Below are 22,634 nucleotides of genomic sequence, written 5' to 3' on the forward strand. Positions count from 1 at the left end.
CAAATAGCTAGTACAGCGTGTTTCCTAACCGAATCTAACATCCTGAAAAATTAACTGCATTTTAATAATTAAGTCGTACGGCAAGGTCGCTAACCGGTGTCAGATCCTTTACAGCTACGCTCTCACGTTCGAGATGCGCATGCGCAACCCAGGGCACGTTTCACCCACGTGCGCTCCCTGAACTCCATTTAACCATAACAGGAGGGCCCTTACACTCGCGCACCTTGATGACGTCGTAGTGTATGTGCGGGGTGGCTACCAGCCTGAGGAAAGCGTTGACTCCCCTCCCCCGCACCCAAGCAAGCGGATATCCTGCCCCTGAAGTTCTGGGAGAGACCAGTGGCCCCTCCCCCTGGGCGGCCCCTTTCGTGAATGGGACCGCCCCCCCCCTAAGGACCTTAAATTGCTGCTCACCGAATATGACCTTACCGCCACAGGCCAGCATAGTTGACCGACTATCTGGCCCCCCCCAACAGCCTACCCTGAAAGGTCATATCTTCCTAATAAAAAACCCTCTACCCCTGCTAGTAGGTTCCATATCAATAGGGCCTTCCCTGACCGTCAAATGTGCCCCATCCTGTAAGTAGAAGCGACCCTCCCACCATGGCCAACTATTCTTTGTCTGCAGCTCACTGCCTGACTCTACTGCAATTGAGGTGTTCGAAATAATTTCTCAATCCACGTGTTGGTCCTCTTTACTGAGTGGTTCTTTACTGCGTGATTCAGCGCACTAACAGAGTCCACCCCCCTTTACTGTAACCTAGGAAACAACTGAGACCCCCCCTGGTGCCGTCTGGGTTTATTTTTGCTAACCTGCTTACTACTGAGATTATCCCTTCCACCAGAAAACCACCTGCCCAGTTGAACCAAATCGTCACTACCCGCAGTTAAATACTGAGGGTGGAGGGGTGTGCCTCTCGAGTACTTCTCACTCCCCACTCTGGACAGCCAAACCCCATCTTTTGGGTCCCTGTAGTTGTTGTGACCCGGGGTATCCTGGCCCTTTACGTGTACACCCCACCTAACTCAGTAGCCTGCCCAAGTTGCAGGGGCGAAAGCCGGGGCTGGCCTACGCATAGGCACCTAACGCCCCTTCTCGGTGACGCTACCTGGCCTCCGCCGTCCGGGTGCTGAGGTGTTGCATTCGCCTACTACTCCTGTGGTTGCCCAGGCTAGCACTATGCATTGCCACATCCCCATCGCTGGCCCTACCAATTGGCAACCTATGAATAGACCATGCTGACCCTGGTGGCCCTGCGAGCATGGGCGCCGTTACTGTAGAAATATGTTTTTCTGATAAGCCATGCCATTTTATGTAATGCAGCATCCCGCTATATTACTGGGGCCCTGCCACTTTATGTGATGCAACATCCCGCTACATTACGGGGTCCCTGCCCCTGGCAACACCAATGCGTGACCATCACACATTACAATTATGATACATGGGTAGCACCTTTACCAGCCGGCACCGATTTCACCGTTGAAATGGCCGCTCCTCACACTTGGTGCTTTTCTTCGACACTCCCGATGCCGGTGTACTGATCCTCTTGGCTGTCCACCTCCTGTAATTGTGGTGTGGCGTCTTCCCGGGTATCAACCATGGGTCCAGTCAGACATAAAATAAAACAGACACAGAACGATTAGTGTTTCTGGTTTCCGCACGAAAAATACAGTACACATGCCCGTACTATGTTTTGTAACACGCTAAGCCATAGCTAAAGTCTGCCCCCAGATGCATTTCCAATCAACCTGCAACCGCCAGTGTGTCCCATAGCATCCGTCTTGTGCCATCTGCGGGGCATTTACATCATGGCAACCGTGAGGGTGCCTGGTAGTATGACCTTCGTGAAAGCCTAGACCTATAGTCCACCGTAAATGCAATAGCCCATCCCTGATTCCTTCCTGACAATACACAGTGTGAAGTGCTGTGCAGTAGCGCTGTATGATGGGTAGGGTCCCTGGCTTCCCAACTAAAGCTGCCCCACCCGTGTCTGCATTCATTGTCTTCAGATGCTAGGCCCTAGCTGGCATTAACCCCGTATGTATTCCCTTCCTTACTCGTCACTTGCGAGTGGTCAGCATAGCATCAGCTTGTGTCACTTGAGTCACATGTAGCGCACTTAACTCAATGCTACCGTGGTGTGCCTATTAGTATACCCTCGCCTAATAATAAACCTGTATACCCCAGTGACTGTCATAGCCCTTTCATGACTACTTGCCGTCGCTACCAAAGCGCACTACCAGCACATGTAGCCCCGGGGTTTAGACACCGATCCCCCACTGCCTAATTGATGCTGCAACAGAGCACCGGGATACCTTTGAAGGTATAACAACAAGGGCCAGGGTGTAGGAATATCAAGACCTCAGGAAAGAAGTCATTAGCGTGTATAGCTTCCCACTGTTGATGTGACCATCAGTTCGGTTGATGCCATTGTGGTGGCCCCAGCAGTTCTACAGGCTCTAGGCCCTGTCTCTATGCCATTCGTGGTTCCCCTACCACTTTATTGATATATGGCTTTGGTACACCCCTAGAGCTTAACGTATATGGTGCTAAATTACTGTGTGCTAAATAAGTTTACCGACTGTAATTATTTGCCTCTAATCTCATCATAGGCTCAACGTATATTGTGCCAATTTACTTGTGTGTAAAATAAGTTTACTGACTGTAATTTTTTGCCTTTAGCCTCGTAAAGGAACTAGAGGGATGTGTTTAGAACAAATACATATATTTGTTATACACCTGTTCTCTTTTCATTTACTCATTCATGAGATTATAGACTGGTAAAACAAGCTGCTCTACATTCCTTCAAGACTTAGCCTGAAGGCTGCTCCCCACAGCTACCACTAGGATAGCTTTCTAATAAGGTTGACTTTAACCTACCATCAATGAAGGGTCGTTTGGACTGGTGCAATGTGCCCCCTAGAATAGTGAACAGCACCTCAGATGTTGATTTCCTTCACAATGAAATAAGTCCCTTGTTTGGCTTTCTGCTTTGGCTTGCAAAGGAATGTGGGACCTGGGAAACTGGCTTTCACAGCCTCGTCAAGCCCTACCCTTAAATATGCGTTACTCACCAGGAGAACCCCAAGAAAAGAGGTATACCCTATTCGCGAATGGCTCCACGATTGTTCTAACTATCACCTCAGCAGATACCAATGATAGTAATTCTAGAGTGTCAAAATTTAACTTATGTCAATGGCTGTTCCTTGCGTAAGATAAATAAGCAGCAACCATGGCTTGGATAAAATATTGCAAGTGCTTGGAGGACATCAATAAAGAAGCCCAGGATGAACACAAAAGGCATGTGTAGCCAGGGCATCACGGCGATTAAGGAATGTGTTTAAAGCCCGCACCCGGGTGATCTAAGGAAACTTGTAATCACAGCGCCAAAGTTACAAACATGGTACACAATGAAACAGCACCATGCCGTAACACAACATGTTTAACCACTGCAGAAAGGTGGTAACACGGAGCAAACTAAAGCACCCAGGTGATGTAGCATCACCACCCGGCGAGTAGAACTGTAATATTACACATACATCAGCCTTTATGTATAAGTAACCACCAAAGGAAGAAACACTCTGCTCTGCCCCTGCATTAGCGTTCCCAGGTCTCGCCCTACTGCTACACCAACGCTTGGACTAGTGAGTACCAGGAAAACCCACTGCGGCAGGAGCCTGCTGATGTTTAAAAGGTATGATCTATATTTGCTGGCGGTGGTGTAGGGAATCCACTGCTGTAAGCATCCGGTCGTGGTGTATAATGGCCAGCAGTGTCCCAATCTTCATAGCGCCATTTTTAGATTATGTTGATCTGCCCCCCCTTACCCTTTCTTTGTCTAGCCCCATTTCGCCTTGCCCCGTACTGCATCTAATAAGTTAGTGGCCCCCACTGGGTATCATAACGTTGTTATTCAGTAAACAGACCTGCCGTAAACTGGTGAATGGCTTAGAGGTACTCCCCCGAATGTCCCGCGTGCCCTAGGCTTTTCTGAGCCCCAAGACAGAAAGATGACCCTGATATCCAGTGCAACACCCAGCCTGTCACTAGATAGCAGCACCGGCTGCTAGATCCAGTCCCCTACATACTAAAGGATCCCACACACCTTGCGACCGATGGCTATGCGCTGGGCTTCAGATTAGATCTATGAGGCACTGTATCAAAGCGATTGTAAAACGGAAAGCCTATCGCGCTGGTATCTCCTCCCAACTGAATTACATGTCTTTTTGGCCTCATTATCCGTAACACGTAAGCAACTTCTCGTGATGTTTAGCTCGAGTGTATCGCATTGCATAAGTCTTGTCAGTTTAATTTAAACATTATGTACTTGTCACATATATCGCAACACTTGCAGCACAGGCAGCTAGATCCAATTCCCTGTATACTAAAAGGATCCCACACAACTTGCTACCGATGGCTATGTGCTGGGCTTCACATTAGATCTATGAGGCACTGTATCAAAGCTATTGTAAAACGGAAAGCCTATCGCGCTGGTATCTCCTCCCCACTTAATTACATGGCTTTTTTGGCCCCCTTATCCGCAACACGTAAGCAACTTCTCGTGATGTTTAGCTCGAGTGTATCGCATTGCAGATTAAATCTCTGAGGCACTGTATCAAAGCTATTGTACAACGGAAAGCCTATCGCGCTGGTATCTCTTCCCCACCTAATTACATGGCTTTTTTGGCCTCATTATCAGCAACACGGAAACAACTTCTCGTGATGTTTAGCTCGAGTGTATCGCATTACATGCATTGCATAATTCGGGTCAGTCAATTTAAACATTATGTACATGTCGCATATATCGCAACCCTTTTTACTTTACCATGAACTGCGCTTAAGAACGTTACCAGATTGCATAGCAATGCAGTTGCCAATTTGCAAGTTAAAGTGTTAATAGCGTATGTCTAGCTACATAATTCATATTTTTGACAGCCTAACCCTATTCTGAGAAACTGTTTTAACAGGCCACTAAATGCTTGGACACACCTGCTAAAAGGTTGCCGACATCTGTTCTAATGTGCGTCAAGACCGCATGCAGTGCTTCATGCAGCGCCATTATCTATATTTCAGCCCCGAGTAGAATCCTTCCCGCCTACACACCTTTAATCACGACAGAAATAGGAAACCCGAGGTGCCGAGCGCCCTCTTTCGCAGGCTGAAGCACGTGCTGTGATCTAATACCGCGGAGTACCATATGTTCAAAAGAGCTTTGCGTAAAGCAAGCTACTTTCACCCCAAAAACACTATCAGGTCCTGTAATCAAATTAGTCATAAACCATTCCATCCGCACCACTACCGGTGCTTATGGGGTCTGCAGAAGGTTTCAATCCAATTTTTTGCAGTTTCAATGACATTCACACATACTTTTCTACGCAAGAAAGGTTAAAAATGTACCGGAATCGAACCAGATATATTTTAAATTAAATACTGTTCCCTGGCACCACTGACGACTTCCGGTCCGCATTTGCCTGCCGCTTGGTCGACTTAAAACAACGACTTTTTGTCTTGCACGAGGCTGCTGCACCCCAAACACCATGTAATGCCAAAAACGCTGATCAGTCTCCCTAGGAGTGGGTTACACACCACGTGGTGTAACGCGCTGACCTGTCCGTAGGAGTGGGATAAACACCGAGGAATGGGTTAAAGCACCGAGTAGCGGTGTTTGAAAAGGTGCTTATTTTAGACACCCCAAAGGTAGTTCAGAATAAAAAACACACACCCCGTTGGTTCTGTGCATTATTCTGGCAGTTATTAAAGCACCCCCTGGAACTCTGACTTAGCAGCCCCGCCGAAGAGACTGCCATATATGCCCAACACCCCTTACAGGGTAAAACACAGCAGGCGCTCACCGTGCCATTAGCCCCCCTCCTGGAGGAGTCCACCTTCGAGGGCCTGCCGTTCCCGTTCCTATCCAGGCTCGTTGCAAACACTTCCGCTGCTCCTGATCGCGGGCTCCACTGCCTCCACTGCCGCCTTTCCAGGACACGCCCGCTGATTGCCTCATCTACGGCCTGTAGCTCCGGCGTCCATCGTATGCCCTGCAGGGGAGAGAAAAACTGAAAATTATACAGCCCCACGGTGGGGCGAGGAGCGGGCCTGGGAGCGCGGGCACAAAGAGGCCGCTTCCCGCGCTCCCCAGGCTCTTAACCCCTTCGCCGTCGCGGCCCCGCCCCCTCGCCCCGGAAGTGCACAACTACTTCCGGGCGAGGGCGGGGGGCAAGCCACCACGAAGGGACCGGGATATGGGAGGGGCCGGGCCCCGCCATGCATGCGTGGGGGCCGATTGCCCCCCCCTTTTCTAGAGCGTTGGGGCCGGCTGGGGGGATTTCTAGAGACGGCCACGAGGGAAAATTATTTATTTATTTAATTTTCCCTTCCTTGTGGTCGTCTCTCGAGCCCCCCTCCCTTCCCCCCCCCTCCGAAGACTACCCCACTGTGTCAGCGCTCTTACCTGCAGCAGCCGTGGTTGTTTAATCTCCGAGACATAAAAAAGGCTGTGCTTGACATAAGATGAAAAGACACATGCAGCCAACTTTTCCCAAAGACTTTCAAATGAGGACAATTCATACCTCAAAGTGTGCAAAATGTTAAGGCAAGCAAAGATGAAGATCAGGATTACAATTTTGATGGTTGAAAGTGAAATTTAGGTGCCTGCCGTCTGATTTATTAAAACCAGCAAAAATAAATTGAAAAGCGGCGCAATTAATGTGAGGTGGAGGTGTGTTTCTTTCTGAAGTGTGAGAGTGAATAGTCAAAACACAATGTATGAAAATAAAACTGAGAGTCGCACATGAGTTGGCAGACATTTTTATGGCTAGCCAATCCCAAGAAAAAGGGTACAGCAAAATGTGTCTCCGATTTCCTTGCATTTCCCAGGAAATATATCATTGGATTATGACCATTCTAGCAGCTGCAAAGTACCGTCAGTCAGCAACCACGTGGACAGTAGAAGATGTCGATGAAGGACAGCTCCTGCTGTGCTACTTAAATATTTGGGCATTAGGGAGGATCAGCATGTGTTCCAATGTAACAATGCATGTTCCTCCTGATGTCACCTGAGCAAAGTGTCCCTTTAAGGGTCAGGGTTTGCCACATTACAAACGCAGAGATGGAGGGGTGCTCTAACATGCAGGCTTCATCGCTGTATTTGCATCTTGTTGGCCAGGTTCGCAAAAGGAATCATGCTTCATAAATATTGAAAAGGCAAGATTTCTTTCAACCAAGAGCAACAAATAAATGCCTGTCATACAGTAGATCTGGCCCTGTGTCCGTTTCTCCTCACGGATTGAAGAGCCTGGGGCCTAAATGGTAGAAGACCCATCATTTCTGCTGTTCAGTTTGACTGGCCTCCATCCTGTGTTGACTGGGGCCATCATTGTATATTCAGGAAGTCGGTTGCAAGGAAATTGATTTTGGCACTTTTTCAGTGCCTTCCTGTCTTGATAGTGAGGAAGACTGCACGGCGAATTACTGAACCTACTTATCAGGGTGGGCCTGCATTCTCTTGCCCCTCTGTTAGTGCTCATGGCTTAGGAGCAGTGGGATCAGGAAACTAGTCTGATCGCATTCAGGATGCCTTTGCCAGTCTCTGTGTTACTGAAACGGAGTGGCATGGGGGTGAAGTTTCAACTGGCTGGCCAGTACAGGAAAAACCAGAAGGGAGCTTGCAACATTCTGCCATACTGAGGATTAGCTTAATTAAATGTAGGCAGTCGGAGTATACTTTCCAAATCCTGTCCACGCCACAAAGAATAGCTGGCTGAGGGCCATTGTTGTAATGCTGCCAGTAATGACTTGGCTCCTGTTTACTGACTGCAGCGCTTGTTGTGAGCTTGGGGCCAGGCCCCAGTGTGATCAGGTGTCAGATATCTCCCTAGACCCAGCCGATCCCTCAATCCAGAAGTTGATGTGCAGGCCTTGATACACTGCAGCACTGAGGGATGGTGAACAGTGACTTCTGGGTCATGCTTGTGCTCCTGTGGAAGTGATGACTTCTGCTCAGTTCTTCCATGTTGCATACCTATTAAGTGATATTGGGTCTATCAACCAGGGATCACAAAGTTAGCACTCCACTGGCTCATTGCACCCTCATGTTAGCATTGTTAAATTGGTCGTAGCCTATTTGATGCAAGTGGGGGAGTGTCTCTAACTGATGAATGGACAGCCCCTGATCCCCCATATTGCCTAGTTATGTCGCTTCAGTTCACCTGCAGCAGCTGGGATCTGTACTGAATCAGGCATCGTCATATCTATGAACTGAAGTGTGCAGACTTGTTCTTGACTGTGTGCCACAATGGGTAGGGGCTGCCATTGGCAGGCTGCAAAATTTGCAGACATCGATGTACAGAACCCACCTGGAAATACACATCTGCTGGCTGTACTAGGTATTGAGGCAGATGTGGGAACACTTCTCCTCAATATGAAGATAAGTCTGGCAAACCTTGATGAGAAAATAGATTTGTTGACGCTTTCTTTGGCCCACATGAAAAAATGCCTGTAGAAGCAAAGCACAATCATTTTGATGCCAGAGCAGTGCATATGCAACATAGTGGATGATGCTGCAGTAAAGAAAAGTGCTTGGAGATGGAGAGGGTTTGGGATCAATTAAATTAAAGTGAACAAAGAGAACCTGGAGGTGCAATTGTGCTGCTTTAACATTAGTGTTATAAGAAATACCGAATCTGCAAATACTGGGAAGTTAACTATTTATTGAGTCTCTTCTGCTTTATCGTTTTGCTGGGTCCACTTTATTTTTGATCTTTATGGTGGAGTGGGAGCGACGCTCCCTGGCACCCAGACTTTCGGCTGGGGCTCCAGCGTGACCTATAATTGCTAGAGTATTAAACAACATGGACCATGATACTCTGCTATGGATTTCCAGGAAGAGCAGCATTCCTCGTAGTGGGGTGGCTCGATTTTCCTCTTCCCAGACTTTTTTGTGGCTGTGCAGGAGGTCTAATGGTACAAGATAGAGGTCATCTTGTCACAGATCCTCAGATGGCCATGACTTTCCTGACAAAACAAAGAGAAGAGGAGGATTTCTACTCCCAACTAACACCTAAAATTAAGGTTTCTCCAGGCTTAAAGATCTGACGATTGTTTATTTCTTTACACCTCCTCTTTGAACACTGCATGCATTGTAAATGATGCCTGTGTATGACTGATCATAGTAATGCTGGCAGGCGCTGTTCTGGGGCTGGTAGGACCAGTTCCTCTTCCGAAGTGGGGATCAGTACACCCCAATACAGTAATAGTTGTGCTTCTTGAGCAGAAGGCTCCTTACTTGAATTACATATTGTATTTGGATGCAAGTCATTGCAGCAGAGACAGGTTGTTGTAATAATCTACCCATTATTCACCACAACTCTCACTATTAAGACTTGCTGAGCTGGTAAAAGTAGAGGCCACATAGCTGTTAATGTAGCTAGTTGATGGTAACAGCTTCCAACTACTACTCAAATATCTGCATAAAGAGAGGCATGATAGCAATGAGTCTATAATTGGCCAAAGCAAAGATGTCCAATTAAAGTATTTTTTCAACTGCAATCAATCAACCAATTAGTTCTTGTAGAGTGTGGCTTATCACCGGTGAGGGTATCCAGACATTGGTTTGCTTGGCCGAAAAGCTAGGTCTTGAGTCTCTTCCTAAAGTCAGTCAGTGAGGGTGATGTTCAGAGGTGGAGAGGGAGGGCGCTCCCATACTTGGCGGCGAAGTGGGAGAACGAACCGCCTCCGCTATGGCTTCAGCGAATGCACGGTGTCTCTGCAAGGGTGAGAGAGGCGGAGTGAAGGTTTCTGGATGATTGGTGAAAGTTCAGGCAGTAGTTCCTGGATGCTGGTACTTGGTCATGGAGGGTTTTGTCGGCGTGTGTTAGCTTGAATTGGCATCTTTTCTAGACAGGAAGCCAGTGGAGGTTTCTCAGGTGTTGGGTTATGTGGGTCCTTTTGGCAAGTTGAGGATCAGCCTGGTTCAACTTTCTTTTAACAATTTTTCAACATAGCTGTCTCAAAAATATAATTTCAGTAGATGACTGATGGCAGATGCAATGTCAAGTGCAAGCTACTTGAGGAGCCAGTCCACTGGCTTCGCTTCTGTGCAGGACAACCGTTACAACTATGTCAGCCTTGCACATAAATCGTTTAAAATGCTCTCTGTATGGTGGTAGAAACCATCCAGCATATCAGAAACATTTTTGATCTGGTTGCTAAGAGGTGACTCATTTCCAGGGTCCACATTCATAACAGCTCTCCTGCCTAGTCATAATGGCATGGTGGACCTGACACCATGCGGGACCTTTTGTGGATACCAACATGTACCTCTCCATCAGTCATCTCTAGTTATGGTAGCCCATCCGCCATAATCTCACCAACATGAACAGTTGCCCTTAGTATGGTGTGCCATTTAAGAAATCTATCTATCTGACTTACAGACACTCTGCATGGTCAAACTTGATGCAATAGAAATAATCGTTATGTTTTATTTTCAGACGGGTTACAGTGATCTAGATCGAAAGTTATCACTCAAGAGGCCAACTAGCAAACCTTATTGTTGATAATCCTTTTGCCCAAAGGTGGTAGGGTGTGAAAAAACCCAACGAGGGTTCAACTGTAGCGAGCCAGAATACACATGCTAGTCTATATGTAGATTTACAGAGCCTAGTGGCTTCAAGGCATTTCCAAAAGGTGACATCCCTTACTGTTCTGGACCCCTTTCTGAGGAAGTCTATTGTTGTACCTATGTGGTATGAAAAGCAGTGGAAGCACATAACTTACCCATTTCAGCTGCTGAACCAAAGTTTACGACCCTATGCGAAATCCTGCAATCGTCCATATTCTCATTCATTGAGGCACTTTAGGAAAACATTCTGGCTGTATTGAAGAAGCTATTTTTATGCCCAGAAGTCCACAGACATATCACACAGTGTGCAAGACCGGCGTCCTCTGTTCCATACTTCTTGACCGCTCACCCTTCACCAGAGTCCAGCAGTGCAAACGTCATCTTCCAGACTCAACCAAACACCTTTCCGTTGCACTTTGTAATTACCAGTTGAAGTCTCCCTATCGCACAATGCTCTGTGCATTAAAGTAGAAGAGCCTGTGTAAGCGCAAGCCATTCTACTAAATTTTAGCGACACTCCCTCGCTTAACACAGAAATTGTGGATGCTAGGTATAGATTATATTTTTAAGTGTTTCAGAACACCAATAGAGTAGCACAGTTCATGCTTACTCCAGAAGATAATTTCTGTCCTTGGTAGTAGTAATGGGGCATGCATTACCACCAGGTAGTAGTAGAGAAGGTCAGCACAATTCTAAACTTATACCCGAGGTTTGAGCTAAAGGACTGGAACCGTGGAAAGGGGCAGTATGCAGCCATTCAGTTTTCTCTTACTTTCACTTTTTTCCCCTTTTTGCTCGTTCTTTTCTAAAGTATGGCGACCATGGCAATGCAATGATGTCTGTTTTGTGATTTGTATTTTGGTGCCCGTGCTTGAGAATTTTTACAATAACTATTATTTCTTATCTTGTAGATTTTGCTGCGTGAAGGATGCAAAAAAATCCTTGTGTCCGATTCTCTTTCATTGCTGAAGAAAATGCACCGAACTCAAATGAAAGGCGTAAGGGTGGATGGTACGTGGCAAAGTAAAAATATTATAGCGCAATCTTATCTAAAACTCACTGATTTGTAATGAGCAAAATCACAGGTATGGCGGTGTGCAATTTGTCAATAAATAAATAACAAGCATTTACAATGCAACGGTTTCGCCTTTGCAAAAGTTAGAGCTATTGGCATTGTAAATGACAACATTTTTATTTATGTGTTGGTTTTGAAAACAGATAAATAAATGGCATTGTCATTTACATTGCCAATAGCTTAATCTCTCGCAAATGTGAGACCTATTGTACCCTACTGGACGAGCTCAGCAGACAGCAATTACTACCACACACACACACACACACCCAGAGCCAGCCACACACACCCAGAGCCAGCCACACACACCCAGAGCCAGCCACACACACCCAGAGCCAGCCACACACACCCAGAGCCAGCCACACACAACCCCAGAGCCACACACACACACACACACACCCAGAGCCACACACACACACACAGAGCCACACACACACACACCCAGAGCCACACACACACCCTGAGCCACACAGAGCCACACACACACACACAGAGCCACACACACACAGCCACACACACACAGAGCCACACACACACACACACACACCCAGAGCCACACACACCCAGAGCCACACACACCCACCCAGAGCCACACACACCCACCCAGAGCCACACACACACCCACCCAGAGCCACACACACACACCCATAGAGCAAGCACAGGGAGGGGGCAGGGAAGCAAGCACAGCCAAGGGGCAGGGTAGCAAGCACAGCCAGGGGGCAGGGAAGCAAGCACAGCCAGGGGGCAGGGAAGCAATCACAGCCAGGGGGCAGGGAAGCAAGCACACCCAGGGGGCAGGGAAGCAAGCACAGCCAGGGGGCATGGAAGCAAGCACAGCCAGGTGGCAGGGAAGCAAGCACAGCCAGGTGGCAGGGAAGCAAGCACAGCCAGGTGGCAGGGAAGCAAGCACAGCCATGGGGCAGGGGAACCAGGGGGCGGGGGAGCAAGCACAGCCAGGGGGCGGGGGAGCAAGCACAGCCAGGGGGCGGGGGAGCAAGCACAGCTAGGGGGCAGGGAAGCAAGCACAGCCAGGGGGCAGGGAAGCAAGCACAGCCAGGGGGCAGGGAAGCAAGCACAGCCAGGGGGCAGGGAAGCAAGCACAGCCATGGGGCAGGGAAGCAAGCACAGCCATGGGGCAGGGAAGCAAGCACAGCCAGGGGGCAGGGAAGCAAGCACAGCCAGGGGCAGGGAAGCAAGCACAGCCATGTTTCCAGTGCTTGGCTATTCTGAACAAACCATTGGTATCAGGCCTGCCACTCAAACGAAAACAACTTCCAGAATACCTTAAATAGCTAAATGAAACCTCAGAAGTAGAAACATGATGTCCTGACTACACGAGAGAGGCTGCAATTGTAACTGCGAGGGATAAATACCACTGAACTGGGAAGAAGACGGCATACAACTATAGTGGAGGAATAACAACCTGGTACACTACTGCTTTGCTGCTTTGCTTTGCCGCTTTGCTTTGCCACTGTGCTTTGGATCCAGGAACACCACAGGCCCAGGTTTGGACGCTACTTCAGAAATGCCACAGCACAAAAAGAATAACATTACCTATTCGTTTTACATCAGTTATTAAAATCAAGAAGTCCACATTGTTCACAATATCGGCATCATTTTCGGGGAGAATAGTTTCCACGGTCATGGCTCGTCAAATCACGTTCCAAATCGAGAACAGCAATGACACTCCATTATGCCTCGGTACAAAGAGCCTCCCGGTGCCCCCAGCAGACGGCGTCCCCTACCAGGCAGCATGCTCCTCCGCCCCCTTCGCTCACCTGGTGAACCTCTTCATGACTCCCGTGCCCTCGGAATGGTGGTGTCCAGAGGGCTGAAGCTCTCATGTCCCGCGGGGCTTCGGCGGCTGGTGACTGCGGCAGACTCCTCCTTGTCATCACTGTCCCGGTCAAAACACACAGAAACAAGGAGGCTGGCGTGGCGGGGCCGGATACAGTCTTTCAAGCCAGGGCAAGCCCGGAGGCCATGCTCGGGGCAGCGTGAGCAGAGTAAATACAACCCGGCAACTTAAATCGTGCACTGGGACGGAGAAGAGCTGCGGGGAGGAGAGCTGTGGGCAGAGGGAAGGGGGGAGGCGAGAGCGGGGGGGGAGGCGAGGCAAGAGCGGAAAGGAGGAGGGCTGCGGGAAGTGGGAAACGGAGGACAGAACATAAAAAGAAAATTATAACAAAATGTTGCTTACCTGCTCGTAAATAAAGAAATACATCCCGGCAACTTAAATCGCGCAACCCACCACTGCAAAACACACGTTCAAAATGGCCAAAACATGCCGAGAAAAAAAAAAACATCCGCCCACCGCCGCATGACGTTGTAAAAGGGGCGGAGAGAGAAAAAATCAGCGGAACGTCCACGAATCTGCTCGGACAATTATGGACAGATCTCTCTTCCAATGGCTAGCCTCCATTTATGGAGCTAGCCAATGGAAAAGAGAGGCGGGAGAAAGCCCCGTACTGCTAAACAAAAGATTTCGCCTTCGCGACACTGCTGCGCAGTGGACGCCAGGCGAAACCTAGAAAGGGGACTAGAGTCCAGACCATTTTTCGTGCCACTTCGGGACCCGCTCATTGCCTTTGCCAGCTCCATTAATAGCTGGCATCGAAGATAGACCAGTTGACGACTGCTAATAAACCCCATATTTAGGGTGAACAATTTTGTTCCCTAATGTGTGGACATATCCAGTGATTAAAATGTGCGTTTTGTCATCTTTAATTCGCCTCTCCAGTCTTTTTGCTCTGCGCCTCCATGCGTGAAAGTATGGTGACAAGATATTTTTCGTTATAAGTAACAATGTAAAGAAAACAGATTATTTTTTTACAAAATGTGTTTTGTTTGGCTACTGATGCCTATGTGTATTATATGAATGCTGAGAATTCATTATGTATTAAAATAAAGGTTCAATGTAGGTATTGTTTTTGAGCAGGCAACAATTATTGACTTTTTCACAACTGAAAAAAAGAAATTAAACATGTCTCAGAAGGTGATCATATTTTTTCACTTGTTATTCACCGGTAAGCACATGTACTTCATACATGAACAATAAATAGTTCAGGATGTGCTAATTTGGTTGTTAGGAAAACCGTTTCTTTCCACTTTGATAATATTGCAGTTGTCAAGTCAATCTGTACAACTGCATCCCAGATTTTAGTTGATTTTGTACTAATTTCAACATTTAGGAAGGATCTGGCAAGCAGAGCATTACACATTGTGGGATTAGAATGTTTCTGATGAACACTTCTTCCTGTAGATGCCGTCCATGAAGACCTGCAGCTCCCAGGTTAGATCTCAAAACGTGTTCCCTCAGCAACAGCTCTCCAACTTGCAAGGTGGCCATGAGGCTTCAGCCACAGCTTCCTCCATCCCAGATGTGACGCTATTATGGTATATGTGGTGCCAACTAATGCACCATCAGTTCCTGTTTTTCCACACCTCATCAAAGGAAGTCTGAAGCTCTTTTCACCGACAAAATTCCTTAGTAGTTTAACAGCAATTGGGGTTCCAACATCTCGAATTCAAAGCTACCCATCTCCACACCTTCTCAGGCTTGGCCATTCTAACCACTCAGGAAAAATATACTACTTAAGGTGCTAGTCCATATGTCTTTGGTGGCGCATGCTCAGCCATCGCAAAGTTCTGTCCTCAGAGCAGATTTCAGCACCACCTCCAAAGCCTTTAAAGTTGGCTGATATCACCCACATGGCAAAAAAAACATTTTGGTCACGTTTTGATGATGAACCTCTGTCTGAACCCTTCCTTAGGGCATACAGGTTAGTCCATGTGTGGAAAGTTTTGGATCACATTCAACTCCCTCAAGGATGCTCAATCAGAATTATTGACACTTAGGAAAATGTGCTTGCAACCTCAGTCCTCCTTATAATATAGATCCTTGTCTATATTTAGACTTACAAGATGCTGGTGGTCTCAATGCATGTGACTTCCCTTACCCTTCCTTATTTCTTTCTCAGTAAATCTCTTGTTTACGTCTGTAGTACGAATGATTTAGAAGCACTGGATTTACCAATTTCCACCACTGAAACAAAGTTTACTGTAGTCTCCTAAATCCTATAACTGTTCTAGTCACTTTCTCAACCCATTTTTCACATTCAAGGAGGCACTTTTTGAGCCAGGTCTGGCTACCTGGAAGAAGCTCTTTTCAGACCCAGTCATATCGCACAGTGTCATAGACCAGCACCCTCCTTTCCATAATTTTTGTCCTCTAGCCCCTCATCAGAGAGTCTAGTGGTGCAATCTACATCTTCCAAATTGAATCCAAACACCTTTCGCCGTAAACACATCTTATAATTGCATTCCACAAACAGATGTTTGTGCTGGACTAGCTACTTTGAAGCACTCCTAATCAAGGCCTTTGCATAGAATGTGTTACATAGCGAAACATCATTCAAACCTCAGTATTGTAAGGTTTTCTAAAGAGGTCCGTTAATTCACAAAGCTAATTTGGGGGTGGGGGATTTACACAGTTGGCTCTTGAATGGGCTTCTGAAATGAGTAGATTTGTTGTGACAAGTACTTGAAGAGCATCTGACCCACCATCAAAGCCTATTAGACAAGGGTTTTCCTTTTTGGAGGAAGAGTCTATTATTGCATCCAGGGTATATATAATAAATGCTCTTTTTAAAAAAAAATATATTTTTATTTTAGAACAAATATCAATCAGTACAGGTACATTAAATCACATTTCGTCATCATTATCGTTACACATATGTTACAGTTATGGTTTTCCTTAACTTCCTGTTTTTTGCAGTTTACTAGAGAAACAAGGAATAATTCTAAGTGGACTCAATGCTCAGCATCACCGTCTTCCCCTTTACTTTCTAATTATTCATCAATATTGAACATTGGGTCTCCTTGGGGGGCTCGCATATATTGCCACGATATGTGTTCTATTTTCCCCATATGCAGGCCCATTTCTTGGGGTATCCCCTCTGTACATATACTGCTAATAAATGCTCTTTTAATGTTTTCTCTTTGTGCAAACATATCCTGTAATTGTGACATCAAGGAGCATCTGATCCAACCAGGATCAATCCGACTGTACTCCTCAAATGACTCACTCTGTGTCCTAGCCTCACCTGACTTCTCAGGTTTATATCACAGTCACATCTCCAAACACCTTTGTACATGAGTGGCTAGGTATGAGCAAGAAGTTCAAGTTTTAATAAAAAACAGGAACCATCACTCTGTTGGGAGTTTAAACAGGGGTGCAGGACCTTAACATGTTTTTATAAATTGTTACAGTTAGAAATGGCGTTTCTGGTTGACAGAGATATGTACCATGTCCAAGCACTCTAGTCTGGGTAAGCTAGATCCTCACTAAAAGATAACCTGTGCTCACCCTCTGGTAGCTTGGCAAAGAGCAGACAGGCTTATCTAAAGAGGCAATGTGTATATTTGCAACACAGACACAAGGTAAGACAATGAAAAGGCCACAAAAATACTCCACGCATGTTTATAAACATAGAGAATATTTACCTGATTAAAACAAGAACAAAACGACAAAAATCCAAACAGTAGTAGTAGAGATATGAATTTTTAAAGAATAAATGCAAAACAGTGATTTGAAGTCAATAGCACTAAAAGGTTATTTGAGGTCACGAGGGACCAGGGTAAATCGAAAGTTCAGGCCGACTGCTATGGAGGGCAGGCTGGCTATGGGACTCACGCAGGTCCCGCTCAAAAAGTACCTTGGATGGAACAAAGCGTTGATGCTGAGGGCATGATGCGTTGATCTTTTCCACACAGCTTCATCGTCGAGGTCTGTTGAGGTGCAGGCAATATATCGTCATCTAGCCGTGCAGCGAGCCGTCGTTGGGCTGCCCAGGCTGTAGAACCATTGTTGTAGAACAACTGCTACATCGACTTTGAAGGGTGATACATCGGTTCTGATTGGTGACAAAGTATCGGTTTTGTAGCAAAACAGCTGCAGAACCTACTTTCGAGACCCAGAGCTTGAGAGGGCATCTCAGGCAAGGGTGGGACTCACAATTGCAGAATCATGCCCTCTTGCTCTGGTTAGCAGCCAATAAAAAGATACAGCAAAAAGTGGTGGTAAGCAGGCAAAAAGTTGGGGGAAGACCAGCCTTAGGATGATGGGTCCAACATATACCTTTGTGAGATTTACTAGGCATGTTTGCTGATGCTGCAACGTGGTTATAAATGTCCTCATACTTAGATTCATGCCAGCTATACATTATAAAATGTATGGCATGCCTTTATGTGAGAACTGATGATATATTAGTGTGGCTCTTTTTTAGCTCAGAATGGAAGATTGTGGCTCAGATTAGCAGGATTCCCCTAGAGTTACCGTTCTCCTGAAGGTAAGACGGACAACTCACACAGTGATTAGACATGTTGAGTTCTCTTCTGTTCCCTTTGGAGGGATCTGTAGAAGGAGATTACAAGAGAGACAATGATATGCATTTGTCCATCATTGTTATCTGTCTTTTACTGGTCTGGAGTTGTGACCTTGTCAATAAAGTGATACACATCATAGTCTTGTTAACCACTTGGATGCTAAGGGGTGTGCGAGTAGGTCCATTGACTTTCCATTGAAACCAATGGAAACTCCATGACGAGCTGGGCTCGTCATGAGCGTCGAAGGGGTTAAGAATCTTGTATGCTACTGTGCACATATTACAGTCCTTACCCAGAGGCAAGGCTTGGACATGCTGCCCCAGGCCTTTGACAGGCCTAGTGCGGAATTGGTATTTGAGTGGGGCAATGACAATGCTAACCAGTTCTTTGACCCTTCTGACGAGATGGACCATCCCTGATAAGATCATAACTGGTACAAAGAGCTGGGAGATGCCAATGGACTGGACACATCTCCAGATGCTGGCGTGGTCCTGCCTCCAGGACCGGCCATGGAGGAAGATGCATCATTCACTGTGGTGGTGAGGAGGGCAATGGAGGTTCTCAACCTGCAGCTTCTCTCCATCCAGGTTAAGACTAATGTCTTAACCGAGTTTCTTCAGCCAAAGGCATCATGGACACTCTCCTGGGGACATGGGCCAAGCCCTGCACAGGTGCTCCAGTGTACAATATGATGGCCATCACCACGGCCCGATCCTGGGAACCCAGCTTTCCTCACCCAGCACCCGGAGCCCAAGAGCCTTGTGGTGCCGGACTCGGCTGCCAAAGTTCTTCACAGCACATTCCCCACCTCCTCCGAACAGGGAATCCAAGAAGCTGGACACCTTTGGAAAGAGAATCTTCTCTTCCACTAACCTACATTGCAGTTGGTAAACACTGCATGCCCCGTAGGCCCACACTCCCACAGTTTGTGGGACTCGGTCGCACAAGTGCTGCCCATGGTCTCGGAAGAGGCCCGAGCCATACTGAACCAGGCCTTTATTGATGGCAAGGACACAGCAAACGTCTCCATCTAGTGTGTTTTGGACAACACTGATTCCTTCAGCAGGGCTATCGCCTCCACAGTGGCAATATGCCACTACTCCAGGCTTTGATCAACTGGCTTCAAGTGGAAATATCCAGTTGGCTGTGATGGACATGCTCTTTGACAGCTCTTGCCTTCTGGATGATAAGACTGATTCAGCCTTGAGCACTGTAAGAGGAGTCGGGCTACCACCAGAACTTTGGGATTTTCCTTGAAGTTGCGTAATCTGCACTCCTCTTTTCACCCCTTCCATGACTACTGTAAGGATTCCCAGCTGTGCCTGCAGTACCAGCCATACCTCCAAGGTCACCAGGCCTCCCATCCTTTCTGTGGCAGGGGAAGCTACTCCCACAGAGGATATGGGAACCAAAGCCAGTGTGTTATTCAGTCCCCCACCCCTCTGGCTGCCAAAGCCCCTAAGCCCTTTTAGTGTGCCCTCCCTACAGCACACCCATGCTGTTGGTGGCAGAATCAAGCACCATCTTCCCCAATGGCAAGCAATAACATCCATGGTAATACTTCTGCCTTTGCCCCCATCCCCAGAACAGCAAAACACACAAGATGATGGACGGAATGTTGCACAATGGCAAAACATTCACCCCCAGGGGGGCGTGGCTAGCAGCCGGAGAAGATGGTCGCAGCCTAACGAGGCTCCCGACCCCTCCGCCCAGTAATCCGGAAATTTCATCCTGTACCTGGCCTGGGATCCCCGCGAAACTCCGGGCGATCCCGGGCAATACTTCAGCGCCTGCTCCGGTTTGCTCGGCGCGTCGGTGGCTGCACTGCGGGACGCTCATTTCGGAGGAGAGGGAGCGAGTGTCCGGAGCGCAAGATGGCGGCACCCGCGCAGCCGACGGAGCACTGAAGGCTGCGACTCTGGCCCTGACGCCTGACCACGGCAGACCGATCGACGCCCGGAAGTCCTAAGGAGAGCGGGACCGGCTGCTGAGGGCCCGACTCCTCCAACCGGCAAAACTGGGGCCGCACTCTGCGCTCTGAGACTGCCGGCGAGGCTCCTCCCTGCAGGGGAGGCGAGAAATCGACCCCCCGGCTTCCCGGGGCCTACCGTTACTGGGAGTGCTGAGGGGAGCTCCGAGACCTTTCCGGCGATCCTGCCGGGCTGAGGCGGCAGTGACGGGCCTCCGGCGATGGGGTCTGTGGTGCCTGACGACCCCAGCGCCCCCTGGGGCTAACTCCACTGCGGGACGGCGACCCTGGTGGTGGCGGCCATCTTACCTTCCCCACCCATAGGAGAGGACATCCACGAGCTGGGGCCTGGAGTGCTGTGAGGCCCGCCGGGCCCGCCTACCCCCTGTAGGATCTACTACCGCCCGCTTCGTCTGGATGGGGGGCGCTACTCGGCCACATCGGTGCCAGTGACCGGGGAAGCCCTGGAAGTCCTGACTGCCCGCACTGGCACGAAGCACGCCGTGCAGGAAGACCGCCACAGACGCTAGACGGAGCTCTTCCCACCCGGGCGTTGCTGAGCGAGCCCCGGCCTGAGGAGGCGACTGGGACCTGCGGAACGGCCGAGAGTGACGTAAGCTTCGGCCTGTGCTTGCCCCGGCTGCTGATCGTTCACCGCAGCTGTGAGAGGTCGGGGCTGGGAAATATTCTCCTGTGTTCCGGATCACCATCGCTAATACCTGGCCGGTGCCGCCCTGCGGACGTGCTGGTGGCGGGACTGTGGGGTGGACACCTCCACCGGGCGCAGGGTGCATACCAGGAGGAGGTACGGGGACACGACCCCCCATGGGCGCTGAACAGCGCTGGCTCGGACGAGCAAGATCCCTTAAGGCCCGAATCTTCCAGAGTCCTGATCCTGGAGGGGCCGACCAACCTGACTTACCTGACCGCCAAACTGAGAAGCGCTGGTGCGTGTGTGGGGACACGGGCTTGTTATCGCTGGCACCTGGAGGGGCCCGGACCGCACGCAGCGACGCATGATGGGGAAGCCCAGGGGGCCAAAGGGCGATGGGGGGCCCTAGCTCGGAAGTGCCTGACGAGACTTCGCAACCCTCGACGGACCTGCAACAGATGCAGAATCGGATCCTGGAGGCCATTGCTGCCACAAAGGACGCTCTACGCCAGGATATAGCGCAAGTGGCGACGGGTCTGGGTCTGCTGCACGCAGACCACGGGAAACTGTCGGAGAGGGTCAAGACAACGGAAATCGCTCTGAAAGACCTGGTGCCTGCACACAAATCCATGGAGGGTCGGCTGACCGAGGCGCTTGACCGCATACAGACCCTGGAACGGCGGGCGGAGGATGCTGAAAACCGCAGCAGGCGCAACAACGTGCGCCTGGTGGGCCTTCTGGAACAAAAAGAGGGCCCTGATATTGTGGAATACCTAACCGACTGGCTGAGGACGGTGGTGGCACCGGAGGGGCTTTCACCATTCTTCACGATTGAAAGAGCGCACCGAGTTCCAGCCAGGCCACCTAATCCGGGACTGCCTCCTCGCCCGGTGGTAGTGAAACTGCTGCACTACAAGGACAGGGACTGGCTACTGCAGAGAGCGAGGGAGGTGGGTCCCTTTCAGGTGGACAATAGCAGGGTGACGCTGTTTCCGGATTATACATTCGAGACTCAGAAGCAACGCGCCTCTTTCTTATCCATCAAAAGAGAACTGAGAACGGAGGGCCTACAGTGCTCGCTCCTCTTCCCAGCCAGGCTACGCGTGGTGGTGGATGAGAAATCACTGTTCTTCCCTACTTCGGCGGAGGCGTGGGCCTGGTGGGACACTTATAAAGCTGGCACGGACGAAGCGCGGCTGAGAACGGAGGAAGCATGACACCAACTGCCGGTGAGGAGATCGCGGAGGGTCCGGAGATGTCAGCAGAAAGTCGGTAAACCGACGTTCTCCCAGACGGAAGATGAGCGGAGGGCCGCTCTACAGGCAGTACTAGACTTATCGTCCACAGCATTGACTCACCCGGGGCGTGCCTCGGGCTCGGAGGATCAAGCAACGGGCTCGGAAACAGAACTGTCGGAACTTGGCAGCACGAAGGGCCCAGAGGTCACACCACAAACATCGGGAGAGATCATCGAAGGCTGAAAAGCGGAACATTGCCCCTATGTTAACTTTCGGCTCCTGGAGCTTGCCGGGGCAGCAACCGGAGCAGGCAACATCTTTACTGTGATATCGTGAGTTACGAAATGCATTGCGGGGCGGGGGGATGGGACTATGGTTCAGGCCTTTAAAGCCAGCTCACGCTCCTTAGGGCCCTTAAGGCCTCCGTAGTGCAGACTGCGGATTAGGTGGGTTGTAGAGCACGGTTGCTCACACACAGTTTGGATGGGAGCGGCTTTCGAGAAGTTAGGTCCTGTTCTGGGGGGGGGGGGCTGTGGAAGTTGAGGTGATCCGAGGCACAGTTGAGGGTGGGGGGGAAGGGGATAGTTTTTCAGGGGAAGGGGAAATGTTCCACCACAAGCGCCTGGAGCCGTTATGAAGCTGCGATGTATCGAACGATATGGGACAATGGCTAATGCAGGAACGTTAAAATGTG

General features: G+C 49.0%; 1 protein-coding gene across 1 annotated transcript in view; it reads left to right on the forward strand.

Annotated features, from left to right (window-relative positions):
* The window catches only part of VPS41 (VPS41 subunit of HOPS complex), an 841,276-nt gene that overhangs the window by 759,631 nt on the left and 59,011 nt on the right, over positions 1 to 22,634 (forward strand). Inside the window, exon 26 of the mRNA XM_078688207.1 lies at positions 11,534 to 11,633. Coding sequence (XP_078544333.1) covers positions 11,534 to 11,633 — 100 coding nt within the window. The remainder of the gene's footprint in view (positions 1 to 11,533; positions 11,634 to 22,634) is intronic.

This window comes from Lissotriton helveticus, chromosome 4_1 (assembly GCF_964261635.1).
Source record: "Lissotriton helveticus chromosome 4_1, aLisHel1.1, whole genome shotgun sequence".
Classification (NCBI taxonomy): Eukaryota; Metazoa; Chordata; class Amphibia; order Caudata; family Salamandridae; genus Lissotriton; species Lissotriton helveticus.